The sequence below is a fragment of the Coregonus clupeaformis genome, chromosome 1 (genome assembly GCF_020615455.1).
Source record: "Coregonus clupeaformis isolate EN_2021a chromosome 1, ASM2061545v1, whole genome shotgun sequence".
Taxonomy (NCBI): domain Eukaryota; kingdom Metazoa; phylum Chordata; class Actinopteri; order Salmoniformes; family Salmonidae; genus Coregonus; species Coregonus clupeaformis.
The window spans coordinates 41,966,267-41,983,578 of record NC_059192.1 but is presented as its reverse complement, the minus strand read 5'-3'; the positions used below and the strand labels follow the sequence as shown (position 1 = coordinate 41,983,578).

Here is a 17,312-nt window from a genome sequence, read left to right as displayed (position 1 = left end):
TCATTGCAGTGTTATTATTTTACATAACATTTTTACATTTGAGTCATTTAGCAGACGCTCTTATCCAGAGCGACTTAGTTAGTGAGTGCATACATTTGGAAAGTTGTAGACATGCAGTAAAACCTAGAGTACAACATAGCTCTACTGAAACTAGACTTTCTGCGCAACTGTTCACAAGAACATATGATAAGAATAGGGAAATGCTGTATAAATTATATTATATGCAGCATAAGAAGATAAATATACTATGTTGTGACACCAGTCAGTTCATCAGGGTTGTGACACCAGTCAGTTCATCAGGGTTGTGACACCAGTCAGTTCATCAGGGTTGTGACACCAGTCAGTTCATCAGGGTTGTGACACCAGTCAGTTCAAAAGTTAAACCGTGGAAGAGGCCCAGTAATGATATTCACTGGAGTCGTGTTCAGTAAGAAGAAACTGTTTTGAAACAGGGAGGTGCTACCTGAATTTGTCCATTTAAAAACACAGATATTTGTTTCCTGTTGCAAAATGTTCTACTACAGTGTGCCCTCTTGAATGTGACACTGCTACAGTACTAAGCATTGACTTTGACTGATTGCCTCCTGAACTTGACACTAGTTCCTAGCATTGACATTGACCGATGTATTTTGGGCTTTGTGTGTATGTTTTCTCCAGCTCCTTCCCCCCACGGAGAAGGCCCAGCCAAAGAAGAGTGCCCCAGTGCAGGTGCTGGAGTATGGAGAGGCCATTGCACGCTTCAACTTTACAGGGGACACAGTGGTGGAGATGTCTTTCAGAAAGGTAAAAAGAAGAACAGGGTTTTAAGGGTATTGAGGTTCGGAGCAGTTGTAAAATGTGTTCCTCTTTTTACATAATACAGATGGAAATCACAAAGTATTACAACATAGTACCATCATAGTTTCAGGATACAGGAAATACATTATGCTTAGCAGAAATGTTGTGTGTGCTGATGGTGTTTAGTTTGTGCTTGCTTTAATGTTACGTTATCTTATGTAATGGTATGATATATCATGTATCTAAATGTGCGATCATACCGTATGAGCTAATGGGATGCCAATGTGTGTCTACAGGGAGAGAGGATCATCCTGATTCGCAGGGTCGATGAGAACTGGTACGAGGGCAAAGTCTCTGGCACCAATCGCCAGGGTATCTTCCCAGTCACCTACATAGAGGTGCACAAACGACCCAGAGTCAAGAATGGATTGGATTACCCAGACCCCCCCATTGGCCAATCACCTCACCGCAGCCTCAATGCTTCCCCTCAGGTAATGACACACTCTGCACACACACACTCTTGTAGAGCTCAGTCTTTCCAGGAATACAACAGTCCTACTCCAAGTTTGCCACAGTTTTTAAGTTTACTTTTGTGCCCTACTATTGCTATTTATTTTAACTTTATTATTTGTGTTTTGTTTATTCATACTCATGTCTAATGTTTCATCTTTCCGTTTCTGTCCCCCCTCTCTCTCTGGATTGGTCATTTTGGTCTATAAGCTGAACCGTGTCCGTAACAACCGGCTCACCACGTCCCCCCTGCCCCTCCCCCGATCCCCCCGCCGCTCTGTGTCTCCCGAGGTCCATGCCATCTCCTCTGAGTGGATCTCCCTGACCATAGGGGGTTCCAGCCCTCCCACTGCCCCCACCCCTCCACTACCCCCGCTCCCCTCTGTGTCTTACCGCTGGGGCGAGTACCTGCCCCCCTCCAAGTCTGCCAGCCCCGTGCCCCCCATCTGCGGCAGCCCGTACTGCATCTCCCCCATGGCCTCCCCCTCCGCCTCCCCCCTGCCTCCGCCCTACCCGCCCCGCCCTGGCTCGGCCACCCCTTACCTCACCTTCACCCCGCCCCAGGGGGAGGACTTCCTGCTCTCCCCTCCCTCTCCTCGTCTGTCCCGCAGCCTGAGCCCCTGTGGAGGGGTGGGCCTGGAGAGCTGGCTGACAGGGGCCAGCCCCTTGAGCATCCTGGAGAGGGAGTTGACGGAGGGGGAGGGGGCAGAGGGAGACAGGGGCACTGGCCGCAAAGCCCTGGGCAGCTGGCGAAATAGCCCTGCAGAGGTATCTTGATATACTGCATGGTGTGCAGTGTTGCATCTCGGGCTCACTGTGGTTAGAACTGGAGTTCTTCCCTCCGTTGTTGCTGCCTCTAGATAGATCATGTGCAATAGAAACAGGCCTCTGGTAGAGCTTGCAACGCCAGGGTTGTGGGTTCGATTCCCACGGGGGGCCAGTATGAAAAATTTATGCACTCACTAACTATAAGTCGCTCTGGATAAGAGAGTCTGCTCAATGACTAAAATGTCAAATGTAAATGAATGACGACTAACTGTAATGTTGACCAGCAGAGCTTACACGGCTCCTGTGTCATATTTTGGTCTGCATGTTTTGTTGTTGTGTGCACTACTAACATGCACATGTTTGAGTGTTAAATCTTCATATGAAAACCCAATTTATCTCAGGTGTTTGGAATGAAAACCATGTGACCGTGCATGATTTTTATTTTTTAAATGTGTTGAATGATTCAGAGAAGGGTTGCAGATTCTTGACCCCCACCATTATACCATCATATTGGAAAATATTGTCATAGAGAAGCCAATTTGATTACTATTTGAGGATTAAGATTGGTTTGTGAATGTTTTTAAAGAAAATGAAATTGAAAATAACTTTTGTTCGAGAGATATCTATGGATTTTTCTAACAAACAGTGTAAATTGACTTCCACTGCGATTGTGTTTACAGCTTCCAGACATCACGCACTGGTTGAATCAACGTTGTTTCCATGTCATTTCAATGAAATTACGTTGAAGCAACGTGGAATAGACGTTGAATTGACGTCTGTGCCCAGTGGGGAACTCCTATTTGTGAATCATACAGAGTCTAATGTGTGTGTCGTTCATCTTACAGCTGGTGAAGAATGAGAGCGACTACCATGGAAGAACATCCAGAAGCCCTGTCATGTTGTTTGACATCCAGGACAACAACATGAATGCGAACTCATTCGCGGTAAGGTGCTGATTTGCATTTTGTGGGCGACGAAAATATTAGAAAATGTGTATGTCTGGTATTTCTGGATAAGAAATATGTGGTGAGGATTTATTTATCATGATCTATGATTATCGCTTCCTTTAACTCATCACTGTTAATTTAACTGAACTTCAGCACTTACAGTGCATTTGGAAAGTATTCAGACCCCTTGACTTTTTCCACATTTTGTTACGTTACAGCCTTATTCTAAAATTGATTAAATTGTTTTTTATTACAAACATAAATATCACATTTACATAAGTATTCAGACCCTTTACTCAGTACTTGATTGAAGCACCTTTGGCAGCAATTACAGCATTGAGCATTCTTGGGTATGACGCTACAAGCTTGGCACACCTTTATTTGGGGAGTTTCTCCCATTCTGCTCTGCAGATCCTCTCAAGCTCTGTCAGGTTGGATGGGGAGCGTTGCTGCACAGCTATTATCAAGTCTCTCCAAAGATGTTAGATCGGGTTCAAGTCCGGGCTCTGGCTGGGCCACTCAAGGACATTCAGAGACATGTCCCGAAGCCACTCCTGCGTTGTCTTGGCTGTGTGCTTAGGGTCGCTGTTCTGTTGGAAGGTGAACCTTCGCCCCAGTCTGAGGTCCTGAGCGCTCTGGAGCAGGTTTTCATCAAGGATCTCTCTGTACATTGCTCCGTTCATCTTTGCCTCGATCCTGACTAGTCTCCCAGTAACTTCCGCTGAAAAACATGCCCACAGCATGATGCTGCCACCACCATTCTTCACCGTAGGGATGTTATTGGCCAGGTGATGAGCGGTGCCTGGTTTCCTCCAGACATGATGCTTGGCATTCAGGCCAAAGAGTTCAATCTTGGTTTCATCAGACCAGAGAATCTTGTTTCTCATGGTCTGAGAGTCTTTAGATGCCTTTTGGCAAACTCCAAGTGGGCTGCCATGTGCCTTTTTACTGAGGAGTGGCTTTCGTCTGGCCACTCTCCCTTAAAGGCCTGATTGGTGGAGTGCTGCAGAGATGGTTGTCCTTCTGGAAGGTTCTCCAATCTCCACAGAGGAACTCTAGAGCTCTGTCAGAGTGACCATCAGGTTCTTGGTCACCTCCCTGACCAAGGCCCTTCTCCCCCGATTGCTCAGTTTGGCCGGGCGGCCAGCTCTATGAAGAGTCTTGGTGTTTCCAAACATCTTCCATTTAACACTGATGGAGGCCACTGTGTTCTTGGAGACCTTCAATGCTGCAGACATTTTTTGGTACCCTTCCCCAGATCTGTGACTTGACACAATCCTGTCTCGGAGCACTACGGACAATTCCTTCGACCTCATGGCTTGGTTTTTGCTCTGACATGCACTGTCAACTGTGGGACCTTATCTAGACAGGTGTGTGCCTTTCCAAATCATGTCCAATCAATTGAATTTACCACGGGTGGACTCCAATCAAGTTGTAGAAACATCTCAAGGATGATCAATGGTAACAGGATGCACCTGAGCTCAGATTCGAGTCTCATAGCAAAGGGTCTGAATACTTATGTAAATAAGATATTTCTGTTTTTAATTTTTAAGAAATCTGCCAGAATTTCTAAAAACCTGTTTTTGCTTTGTCATTATGAGGTATTGTGTGTAGATTGATGAGGGGAAAAAATAATTTAATCAATTTTAGAATAAGGCTGTAATGTAACAAAATGTGGAAAAAGTCAAGGGGTCTGAATACTTTCTGAAGGCACTGTAACTAATCATTTATCCTAAATCCCATCACTCAGCTTCAGACTGTTACTTTGAGTTTCTGTAAAGAACAAGTCAATAAGATTAATATGACCACATTCTTGCATGACCTTGCTGCCATCTTTTCCTCCCCGCTGATTGTGCATGTCATCTTTTGAATAGTATCAGACGTGAACTAATATTTCATTGTGACTGTGTACATTCTATATGCCACTCACTCTAGTGTCTTGCTCTTCCATGCTTACCCCTCGGCCGGACTCCACCACCATCTCTTCTGGTGTTTCTCGACTTTCCTGGTTTTTCCTGGTTTCTAACGGACCCCTCCCTTTCTGCCTTGCCACTCACTGGACCTCCTACCTTCCTCCTTCCTGTGCGCCCTCTAACTCCCTGCCCCACCCCTCTACCCAACTCGTTCATCTGTCCTCTCCTTCTGGGCTGACTGGGGATTCTGGGTATTCTCTCTCTGACCTGGCCACTGTCACTAGGAGGCGGTGTGTAATGAGATCATGAATATAGCTGAGACCTCGGTGAGGTACTGCAGCACCCTCTCCCCCCACCCCAATGACTCTGTCCTTCACAGACTACTTCCCCCCCTTCACCCCAGTAAACAATCTCTCATCATTTCCCAGCAACCCCAGTCCCACAGCAACAGCCCGGAGCCAAGCCGTCTCAGCTGTGGAATGTGAGTATGGCCGTCTGACGTCTAGTCTGAGCTCTGGATACTCTGGTTTCTGTTTTACTGTTGCTGTCTGACTTAAGGCTTCAAAGCCCCAGTTCAACAGTCATGTTCAGTAGGGCACGCAACGGAAAACGTTTTAAAATGCTTTGCAACAGAAAACTAAAATGAGCGTTTATTTTTATGGGACAAGTCCCAGTAGTCCCTCCCTGTTTCAGTTGGTTTTAATCCATTTGGTGCATAATGAACACGACCCTGGTCTGGTATATACATATCTTATTACGTTTTTGATACTATGTCTCTCAAGTCCTTTTGTGGTTGTAGTTCTGACTTTATGTAATGTTATCCTACAGTTTCCAGGCTTTGTACAGTTACGTGCCACAGAATGAAGATGAGCTGGAGCTGCAGGAGGGAGATCTTGTCAGTGTCATGGAGAAGTGCGATGATGGCTGGTTTGTTGGTATGTGCCTGGGGCCTCAGGATGGATTCCCCAAAGATATAGTCACAGTCACATCCATCCATATAGGGTTACAGCAGAGTGACAGCAGAGGGTAAAACTGCCATGTGGGTAGTTTCTCAGAAACTCGCACATAGAGGAGGTTCAAACACTTAGGGCTCTATTTTAACAAATCTAACACAATGGTCAATCTTAGCGCTGGCAGTAGCGCTATAGGTTTTGGGGTGTGTAAAAAATATTTTTGCTATTTTCACAACCGTAATTATGGCCGCAGTACCTGGTGGTAGCTGGGTTTTGATAAATAAACAAGTTGTGGGTGTGTTGCGGCTTGACACCTCACTGGCCAATCAGGATGTGCTCAATGGCTAAATATGTGGTTGCTTCAAGTTGTGTATTTACGGTCTTTTATGTATTGCGTTGTCATCAACTCCAATTTGAATGTTAGGCCGTTATAGCCTAGTTCGTTAAATAGCCTGCCCCATATTTGCTAAATATGTTGAACATGTTTGCAGTCCACATTGTTCTAATTGCATTGTTATACATAAGCTATAGCATTAGCACTGATATAGGGGCTAGGCCTACTGTAAATTGCAGTCTGGACATGGACATGCCAAACGTAGTCAATAATCAAAATTAAATTCACTAGGCTATTGATGAGGCCTAAAAAGACTGTATAATTCTAATCAAATTCTAAGAAAAATTGGGATATGTCTAAATACAGTTACAGGCACCATAATTACTCCCGTGGGCTTATAATACAGACAAGGCAAGTAAAACTACGGAGGGTTTTACGCACATTCAAACTTTTCACAGGAGCTGGACAAAGATTGAATATAAAGAGAAAGGGGGAAAGTCCACTCACCATTAAACTGCTCCCAAATGTAATGCTTTATAAACATCATGGAACTATCTTACTGATCATATTTGCACTTCTCCAGAAATAGCCATGTACATTCTCAACATAAACCCATTGACGCTGAATCTTTCTAATAAGTTAGGTTTTTAATTAAATGAAAAGCAATCAATCTGTTTTTTAAAACAACAATATTTCTAAATAGGATCGGGTCAGAAGCGTGATATCATAAATCACATCTCTTGTTCCATGAGCATAAGGCAATGGGTGCACACCACAGGAGGTTGGTGGCACCTTAATTGGGGAGGACGGGCTCTTGGTAATGGCCAGAGCGTAATTGGTGGAATGGTATCAAATTCATCAAACATGGTTTCCCGTGTTTGATGCCATTCCATTTGCTCCGTTCCAGCCATTATTATGAGCCGTCCTCCCCTCAGCAGCCTCCACTGCTGCACACGTAGGCATAAGGGCTCTTCGGCAGGAGGCATGGATGTTTGTCCTATACATTGAATATTGTTTATTAAATAGTATACAGTAACCCTACAATAGGCCTAGTTATAACAAACATGTAGCCAATCTAGTATTTTTTATTTGCTTCAAATATTTGTCTACACACATTGCATTTGCATTTCGAAAATGCACTGCATGTTCGAGCCATGGATAAATGGACATTGCCCGAACATTATAATAAGATTAGCCTACCATTGCTGTTGATATAGCCTGTTAGTGACTTTGCCACGTGGAAGGTAAACATACGAACAGGCAAATAGCCTAGGCTACAAGCGGATTCAGCACCATGGACAGCGATCGGAATTCCCGCAATTTGACAGTTAGGTCCAACAGATGAAAGTGGAGGATGCTATTTTTTTACAAAATGATCAAGGAAAAACAATAAGCAGTCTATTGTAAAAACATTATGTTCCTGAACAGACTTCCTACGGTCACTGACACCATTCATTCAATGGCATCGCACATAGGCCTACTGAGTCTAAACTTTTCACAGAAGCTGCATGGACAAAAATAATGTCCAATATAAAGGAAAACGGGAATGTCTGTTTTGCTGCTCGAAGATATTTTAATAAAACATTGGTTATAGGCTACTCATTAGGCTACTGTGCGCCTCCGCTGACAAAATCGATGCAATAACCAATTGCGTTACTGCTAATACCAGCTTTTAGTAAGTCTTAAATATCACCAGTAGCGCTGCTTGAAATTGGCACGTTTTTAATGACACACACCAAATATTTCCACCCCTTCCAGGTCAATTACCAACCCTGGCGCCATAGCAGAGTGCTGGCTTTAACAAGTCGAAATTGCCAAAGAGCGTGCGTTGGACACTAGCGCCTCCTTAACACCAGCCCGAAAATAGAGCCCATAGAGTTCAAAACGTACATTTGTTCAGCCTGATATCTAAATGTGTGTTTATGTACTCAATGGTAGTGGTTGCTATTATATCACATAAGTAGGCACATTTGATTGCAAAGACTAACAAATATTGTTGTTGTTGTTTCGTTCTCAGGTACCTCGAAGAGGACAAAACACTTTGGCACGTTTCCAGGAAATTACGTAAAAGAGGTCAACTTATAACCTGTCAACAAACATTTATAGTGTGAGGAGAACCTAGCTCTAACCCATGGTTGCCTGTTGAGTGTTGGGAAATAATTACTATTGCGCTTGACTTTAAATTAGGATAGTCATTTAGTCAAGTGAATACGTTGGTCTAGTGTAAGTGATCAGTTTGGTCTGAGGTATGTTAATATTTATGAGGCCACGATAGGAGAAAGCTAGCTGTTGACACTGCCCAATCGTCAGTGTGGTGTATACATACCCTAACCACGTCCTGCACAGTACATGGCTGAATTTATCATATGATATTCTGACAATGGAACTTTTAGTAAAAAATAAGTGTCACACACTGCGGTATACACTGAGTGTACAAAACATTAGGAACACCTTCCTAATATTGAGTTGCACCCCCTTTTCCCCTCAAAACAGCCTAAATTCGTCAGGACATGGACTCAAGGTGTCAAAAGCATTCCACAGGAATGCTGGCCCATGTTGACTCCAATGCTTCCCACAATTGTGTCAAGTTGGCTGGATGTCATTTGGGTGGTGGACTATTCTTGATACATACGAGAAACTGTTGAGCGTGAAAAACCCAGCAGCGTTGCAGTTCTTGACACACTCAAACCGGTGCGCCTGGCACCTACCACCATACCCCATTCAAAGGCACTTAAATATTTTTGTCTTGCCCATTCACCCTCTGAATAGCACACATACACAATCCATGTCTCAACTGTCTCAAGGCTTTAAAATATTTCTTCATCTACACTGATTGAAGTGGATTTAACAAGTAACATCAATAAGGGAACATAGGTTTTACCTGGATACACCTGGTCAGTCTGTCATGGAAAGAGCAGGTTTTCCTAATGTTTTGTACACTGTATAATCTTGTACAGTAGGTATAGTACTTGCGGTGTGTTATTGTGATTGTTAACTACTATACAAAGTATTTCTGAAGCACATGAATGTCTATCTATATGGCAGGTCAGTAGCAGAGCAGTTCATAGATCAAGAGAGTGGTTCTTATAACCTCCATGATGGATCAGGAGGGCTCAAATGTGTTGTTGTTGATGCGCTAGAGAAATAGGAGCTGTTATTCATCAGCTACCTTTCAGGACCTATTTTGGCAAAAGTATTTTTCTTTAACTTTGAATGCAGATACATTTGAAGGTTGACATGACTTGCTAAGCTGTCTAGAAGACAAATGTTTTTCCTAGGAAAACCCAGTAACCAGTAGTGTTTGGTTGGACATACCATGAAGGTACTAGCCTGTATGTGATGACACATACTTGGACAGTGTCCAACAGACCATATTCCTTGGTTTAAATTTCAAAAACCCATTGACCTGACAGCGAACTTCAAGAAACAAATTTATAGGCCTGCTATATTGTGTATCATCGTGGAATGGCTTGATTTTGTTAGCTCTGAATGCACTAAAAGCTATAAAGCCATGTTTGTGACAATGTAGGCTTGTAGTCTTTATAAAATAGCAGAACACTCTTACCTCAGTGTAGTCCAAAAGCTTCCAATGCCATTTTAGTATAGCCTCTGGTTTCTATTCAAGGTTTGTACTATAATTCGAGCACGTTCATCTGCATGATAGAAATCCGAAAATGATCAAACATGTTAGCTAATATTAGCTAAGCTTTCTGTCAGATGAAGTGATAAATGCAATCAGGAAGACTGGCTGTGCTATGTATGTACCTGATGAAGATAGATCGTGTGTGTGTATGAGCTAATGAGTGAGTGAGTGTGCGTGATCTTCTGTGATTCCTGTGAGGTAGCCGGTGGCAGACCGCTGCCTAAGCTAGACTAGCTTCAGTGGAACCACAGGACAGGTGTGGTACGCCACTCTTTTTTTTTTTGAAGCACTTAACTGTATCAATAGCTAGGTTTCCATCCAATTGGCGACAGATTTTCATGTGAATATTCTACAATCCGCATAAAAACAAGATGCGCATTTTCCCACCAGAGATGTTTCAATCAATTTTACTTGTGGGGAAAAGGCTGTGCGTGATGACTTAATGCACATAAATTTAACTTTTGCGGTTAAATTCACATGCCCCAAAATACAAGTTAAATGTGTTTCCACCGCATTTTCAACGCTACTGATGTTTTTGTCACATAAAATGTAGCGTTATATAGAGAATATGCCCACTCTGGTCTTGGCACGTGCGCTTTAACCAACAGTTTGCAGATACAGTGTGGGTAGGCTAGCCTACATGATGTGATTCTTTTTATTTGTCAAACGGCAGCCAAGCATCATTCATCATGTCACCAGAATATTTATTGGAAAGGAGCATCAAGCTCATCACCATGCACTTTCATTACCCTGTGAAGTTCATCATAACTTATTTAATCTGTAGCTTAATAAACTGCATGCTTTCCTGAGTTGTCGTGGGACGACCACACAACATTTCATTACGTGACTCCAAGTTAACTTCGATATGATGGTTATTATATCAATATTTGCGCATTAAAAGGTGTTTCCACAGCCATTTCTCGTATAGTTAATTTTACAGACACAAAAAAAGTCCACGCTGTCTAGCGTATTTTGTTTTGTCGACATTTGGAAAGTTTAGCGACAAATGTTTTATTCTTTTTTTGACATATACTTTGCTCGCATAAAAAGGTTAGTGCCATCATTATTTTGTGGCCTAGGCAACAGCAAGAAAAACATTTACTAATTATCTTTGAACTGGACTGCTCCCTCAAGGAAGATTGCTTTGAATTTGGATATCGAAGCAGTCTTCCTGTGAGGACAGAGGTCCCCAATTTGAAAGCTTCATCAGATCTGTAAGCTGGTAAAAGGCACGCACCATGTCAGAATACTGTATATCCTGAAAAGTTGGCAGATTGAAAAAAGGATGCCTTAACTTGGTCATATCAAATTCTTCCTCTTTATGACTCACTGCTATGTGTTCTTCAGTGGAATCCTAAATATCATGAGTGACAGTCTGGGTTCACTAGGCAGTATACATTAAATTAGAGGATATCAGTAAGACTATCAACATCTAACTAGTATTATTACCTTTATACAGTAGTAATACTTAATCTAGTTTCTGGAGTGATACTGATGAAGATTACTTATATGTCACACATCTTTATTTCTCCACTTGATGAAGTTAGCTACAGTTGTGCAGTGATGATTAGCATTGACCAGATTGGGACATGGTTTGGAGTTATTAACTACCCCTATCATGTTACCTTGTGAGATATTTATTCAACGATGAAGTCCAGCTCTGCCTGTTTACTCATCTGTTGGTTGTACTTGAAAGGAATAGAAAGCTTAATTCTGTCAAGCTGTTACAATGTTTGTAATTGACATGAGACAATACAACACTCAAACATTCAACATCGTTTATCCCTAGCTTTTTTATAGCCAACAGCCAACATTGATGAGAATATAGTCTTGTGTGACAGTTGTTTTTACAAAAACAGTTACATTGTACTGAGTTGCTGAGTTTGTCTCTAAATCATATCATATGAATATCAATAAGTATTTTGCGGCAACAGGGAAGCATAGATGAGGTGTTCTCATGGTGGCCGGTGGTAACTTAATTGGGAAGGACGGGCTCTTAGTAATGGCTGAAACGGAATCAATAGAATAGTATTGAACACATCAAACACATGGTTTCCAAGTGTTTAATGCCATTCCATTTACTCCATTCCAACCATTATTATGAGCCGTCCTCCCCTCAGCAGCCTCCTGTGGTTCTACTGTATGGCCATTAATGTGTTTGTAAGCAGTGTTTCTCCCATTTCTTACATTTACATTTCCCCTTGGTCTGCTGTACAAAACTGCCATAATGTATGTTTCTGAAGGATAATCTGAGTGGTGGTTGTATTATGACTCAGCTGTGAGCTGTTTACCCCATAGAGATACAGTATAACACAATGTGTTCTATTTAATTATGTGGTTCCCCCACGCTAGCACTTGCACTATAGCTATTATTACCCTTCTCCAACACAGACATCCGAAGTCAAAACAAAGCTTATAATATCCAGGGACAATTTAATAAGGAAAGGTCTGTTCAATGTCAAACTGACTATGATAGACTTTGGCAACAAGAAATCACTCTTCTTGTGGTATCAAATGATAGCCTTACAAGTCAGTGTAGAATGTTAATGTGCTCCATGAAACATCGCAGGATGTATGAATGTATGATTGTGGAGTACTGTATACACACATTATGTAAAAAGGATCAGTGCTTTCAGCTTGAATTAATATGTAAACCATTAAACAGCCTGGCACAATAAGGATTGTAAATATGTATAATAAAGTATGGAATGCAAGTGATGGGAAAAGTCACATGAAGCTCAATCTGTTGTTCCAGCTTATTTACCTGAATGATTTTTTGGGCAAAGCACAGAGTGAAGTTATTTAGCACAGACAGTTTGATGCATATGAAGTAACATTACGCTGCCATTTTGTGAGGATCGTAAATGCCTTATTTCAGATGCAAATTGTGCCAAATTCTCATTTGCTTTTATTGATTATCACAGAAATGTATCCATTTGTCATATTTAAGGATATTACTATTGTTTTTACCTTTAGTTTTAGTCTTTGTGATGGGAGAAGACATGTACTAAGTACCAATACTGTACCAGTACCTAGACTAAAGTGTGACACAATGCTTCAAATAAATGATTCATAATCAAGGCACTTAACCCTCATTTGCTCCAGAGGCGCCGTACTACTATGTTTTGACCCTGTAAAACAACACATTTCACTGTACCTATCCGGTGTATGTGACAACTTTTTATTTTTTTTATTTTTATTTTGTTTGCAGAGATGCACAACCTGCAACAGGTTTTGTTTGTTTGCTTCTTTTTTGCGGTGCTGTTACAATGTCCATATTAAATGAAGACAACACTATTTACTGCTGTGATTTCGGTATTATGCAATATTTAATAAACTATATAAAGCATCCTGAAGTACCATGTGTCTAATGTCATGTAATAGGTCTAACTTTGAAACAACTGAAGGGTTAAAAAACTGTGTTACAGCCATTTGTATACAATGTTGTTTGACTGCGCTTATTCTGATCATTTTCTCACAAACACATACTGTACACACAACAGACTCCCGGACGCAGGTATACTCCAGAGAACCTGAGATGTCCTGGATAACACTGATGACATCATCAATGGTAGATAGGAGACAGCACAAACTCATTTTGCCCCGGGGGCCACTTTCGGGTCTTCAACAAGGTCCGAAGGGCCGCACTCAAATGTTTTTATATTTCCTCGCTGTCAAAATTTGCAAACGATAGTGCCCTATCCATCGTTTTTGGAATTTTCAATACTCCCTGACTGTCTATATTTAATTTAGGTGATTATTAGCGAGCTGGACACAGTCAAGGAACGGCTTAAATGTAGGCCCATTATCATTCCTACACAATTTAGTTTTAGTCATTTTAATAAAGTATATTGAATATATTGGACCCCCTTGAGGGCAGGATCTGGTCTGCGGGCCGTATGTTTGACATAAATGATCATGGAAAAGTAAACAATTTTGGCTACAGTGAGGCCGACACCACCAACAACATCCCAATTGAACCTCTGATTGAAAGGGATCAATACAGTTCAAAAGATTTGTATTGCTTTGTTAGGCCTACTCGATCATGCACTGGGCTATTTTCCATGAAAAGGCTGTTGATTTTATAGACTGGCAGACCCCAATACAGTAGGGGTAGTAGGAGAGTTGCTGTGTAGGGCCTACATTAATTTGCTTGTCTCCTATATAGTCCAATATATGAAAATGTTAACTTTTTAATAAAAGCATGAAACTTGTTACACTTGCACAGTTTGGGACCCTGAACATTTTCAAATATGGAGCCATCGCAAAAACACCTCATTTTCCATTCCGCCGTAACCAAATAATGTATTTTGCATCATATCTCCTGAACCAAACATGATAACATAGAAAATGTAATGTCTACGTTTTGATGGTCAATGATTACAACGGTGCCATGTACAACATCATAAACAGTTCAGATTATTATATAATGGGAAACGTACGCAACAGAATATTATTTCTGTGGCATAGAGTGCCATACAGTTGTCTACTGCTGTCGTCTTTCCCCTGGCTGTGAATGTGGATACTGTGTGACACTGTAAATTCATGGAACACAGAAAGGCCTTTGAAATTGTCTGGACCCAGGGTCTTGGCGATTTCATAGGCACGTACAGTATGTACCTCAAGTGCTTGTGGGTGCCAAAGGCCACTCACCAATCCTCAAATTATATTTCAGAAGAGAACATTTCCATTTTGGAGCCATTCACAATTCTCCTTTATGATTACATGTAAATTATTGTACTAACAGTCAAGATAACATCAATCAAGCTCATTTTAAGATGTTCATGAAGAAATGAACAGTAAAGGACATCCTTCCACAAATGATGCATTGGGGCGGAACATCAAAATCAATGAATACAAATGTTATCTATACAGCCCTTTTCACAACGATTGTCACGGAGTCCTTTACAACAACCCGGCCTAGACCCCCAAAGAACAAGCAGCAGCAGCAAAGGAAAATAAAGAAAAGATGGAAGGAACCTCCTTTAGCTGTACCGAGTAGAAGGTTGGAGTGCATATGACCATCTAGGCCAGACAAATTGTCAATTTAGGCAAGATTGTATGGTCTAGTATACAGTATGTGACCAAGATTCATGGCATGGATGACCAACAGGGTCATAGTAGAGCAGAGTGTACAAGACCCTCTAGCCAGAGAGTCCACATATGCTGGCAAAGATCTAATATTCTGTACTTCAATGGACTTCATCCACATTGGGACATAAGTCCATAATGAGTCTGCATTCTGTGTGACATTGTGGCTAAGCCATTGGAGTCATAGTCTCTTGATGTGCCGTGTGACATATTGGCAACCTGTCTTCTTGTATAGCTTACTGTAGTGTATTTTATTCGGTCAGAAGATGCAGCAGATTCTGTTGAGACATCCACTGCTTAAAGACGCCATTCCTCTCATGTCATTCTAGACAACACAGCAACACTCCAAACCATACAAGAGAACAGATTTGACATTGCTGTTGTATTATAGGTGGATATTTGTTTTGAGGCTGTTCTGCTCAGACCTCCAAATAGGAGGTGTTGGGAAAATGCACAATGACAGAGTGTTGTCTAGAGATCTTAGGGGAGAACAGAGTTCACTTAATACCTCTGGGTTTGTATGATGTGGATTTGGTCATGATCCAGTCAATGGTAATAAGGAAGAAGATAGGTCCTCTGTAGCTCAATTGGTAGAGCATGCCGCTTACATTTACATTTACATTTTAGTCATTTAGCAGACGCTCTTATCCAGAGCGACTTACAGTTAGTGAATACATCTTTTTTTTTTATACTGGCCCCCCGTGGGAATCGAACCCACAACCCTGGCGTTGCAAACGCCATGCTCTATCAACTGAGCTACATCCCTGCCGGCCATTCCCTCCCCTACCCTGGACGACGCTGGGCCAATTGTGCGCCACCCATGAGTCTCCCGGTCGCGGCCGGCTGCGACAGAGCCTGGATTCGAACCAGGATCTCTAGTGGCACAGTTAGCACTGCGATGCAGTGCCTTAGACCACTGCGCCACTCAGGAGTACACGCTTGTAACGCCAGGGTAGTGGGTTCGATCCCCGGGACCACCCATACGTAAAAATGTATGCACACATGACTGTAAGTCACTTTGGATAAAAGCGTCTGCTAAATGGCATATTATAGGAAAGTGATCCGTGTCTCACTCCAGACTACACAGGGACCCATTTAGAGAGTATACTGCCATAGAGAATATACATGACGAGGTCCAGAAACTGCTTCTCCAATAGAAATCCCTGATCTCACTTGTAGGCGATGTCATAGTGACGTTAAGTAGGTCTCACGATCACACCAGTAGTGTTTTTGCGCAAAATAGTACGCAGCATCATCTGGTTATGTGTGCAACAAAAATTCAACATTCACCTTCTGCTACCATTTCTGTCAAGCCGTCTGCGCATACAGTTTGACGCATACGTTCGATAAATCCAACGTATGCACCACACAGAACGCACTGCAACTGCCTCTGCAACGCAACTGCCTCTGCAACGCAATGCTGCAAGGCAAACGCAGCATTCAATTGAAAATTAATGTACTTCTGGTGTACCAAAATGCCTTCTCTGTCGGTGTGATCCAGGCGTAACAGTCCTGTCCTGTCGGATTGCGCATGTGCAGGCCGTCATATCAAAGGCACTCCTTTGATATAAAGTTGTTTTTGACTTAAATGAAAGCGTGTCAGTTTGTCACTTTCACGAGGTTGTAGTAATGACATGTTGAGCTACTTCCGACATTGGCTTGAATCTAGGTTGTGCCTTTAGATTGCGAGAAAAGTAACAACTGATGACCTAAACTCACCAAAGGCGAGCGTGCGAGGAGTGTGTGAGGAGTGTGTGTGATTTATTTTAGAATGCATTGTTTTGAATTATAATGACCCAACCAAAGCCGGGAAGGCGGATTGTACACTTTGACGCCTCGCTCGATTAAAACGTGTCTCTATTTTTGCATTTTATTGCTGGTGCTGTAGTAGTCACACAAAACAATAACAATGTAGTCATTATTCAATTTTTATTTAGCTCATTTGAATTGGAAGAGGTAGATAAGGGTTAAATTAGACCAAGTCATCGACTTATGGAAACAACATCGCTTTAAGCGAAGATGATTGGAGATATGAACTATCCTGCTAGCATACAGTCACTGCTCTGCCTGTCCCGTCCTTTCCACCCGCCTCGCTTTGCTTGGTGAGTTTTTCGCTTAAGGAAGACATTTTCACTTCTCCCATTGACTCCCCAAACCCCGGCTGGTCTGTTGAGTCTGCTTCGCGAGACATTCCCGGTAGTATTGGCCACTTGGAACTCTGGGTTTGAAAACTCTGTGATCCAATTATATTGCATACGTTGTCAGAAACGGCGATTTCATTGGATTTCTTAGCATGGTTTACCATGGCAGTCCACCATTATATAAAAATCTGAACTGCTTATGGTGTTGTACGTGGTACCATTTTAATAATTGGCC

General features: G+C 42.1%; 1 protein-coding gene across 1 annotated transcript in view; it reads left to right on the top strand.

Annotated features, from left to right (window-relative positions):
• The window catches only part of LOC121568889 (sorbin and SH3 domain-containing protein 1), a 105,479-nt gene extending 96,685 nt beyond the window's left edge, over window positions 1–8,794 (top strand). The window contains exons 20-26 of the mRNA XM_045221251.1: window positions 658–783; window positions 1,074–1,268; window positions 1,498–2,055; window positions 2,901–2,999; window positions 5,200–5,396; window positions 5,744–5,850; window positions 8,220–8,794. Coding sequence (XP_045077186.1) covers window positions 658–783; window positions 1,074–1,268; window positions 1,498–2,055; window positions 2,901–2,999; window positions 5,200–5,396; window positions 5,744–5,850; window positions 8,220–8,287 — 1,350 coding nt within the window. The 3' untranslated portion in view covers window positions 8,288–8,794. The remainder of the gene's footprint in view (window positions 1–657; window positions 784–1,073; window positions 1,269–1,497; window positions 2,056–2,900; window positions 3,000–5,199; window positions 5,397–5,743; window positions 5,851–8,219) is intronic.
• The last annotated feature ends 8,518 nt before the right edge of the window (window positions 8,795–17,312 follow it).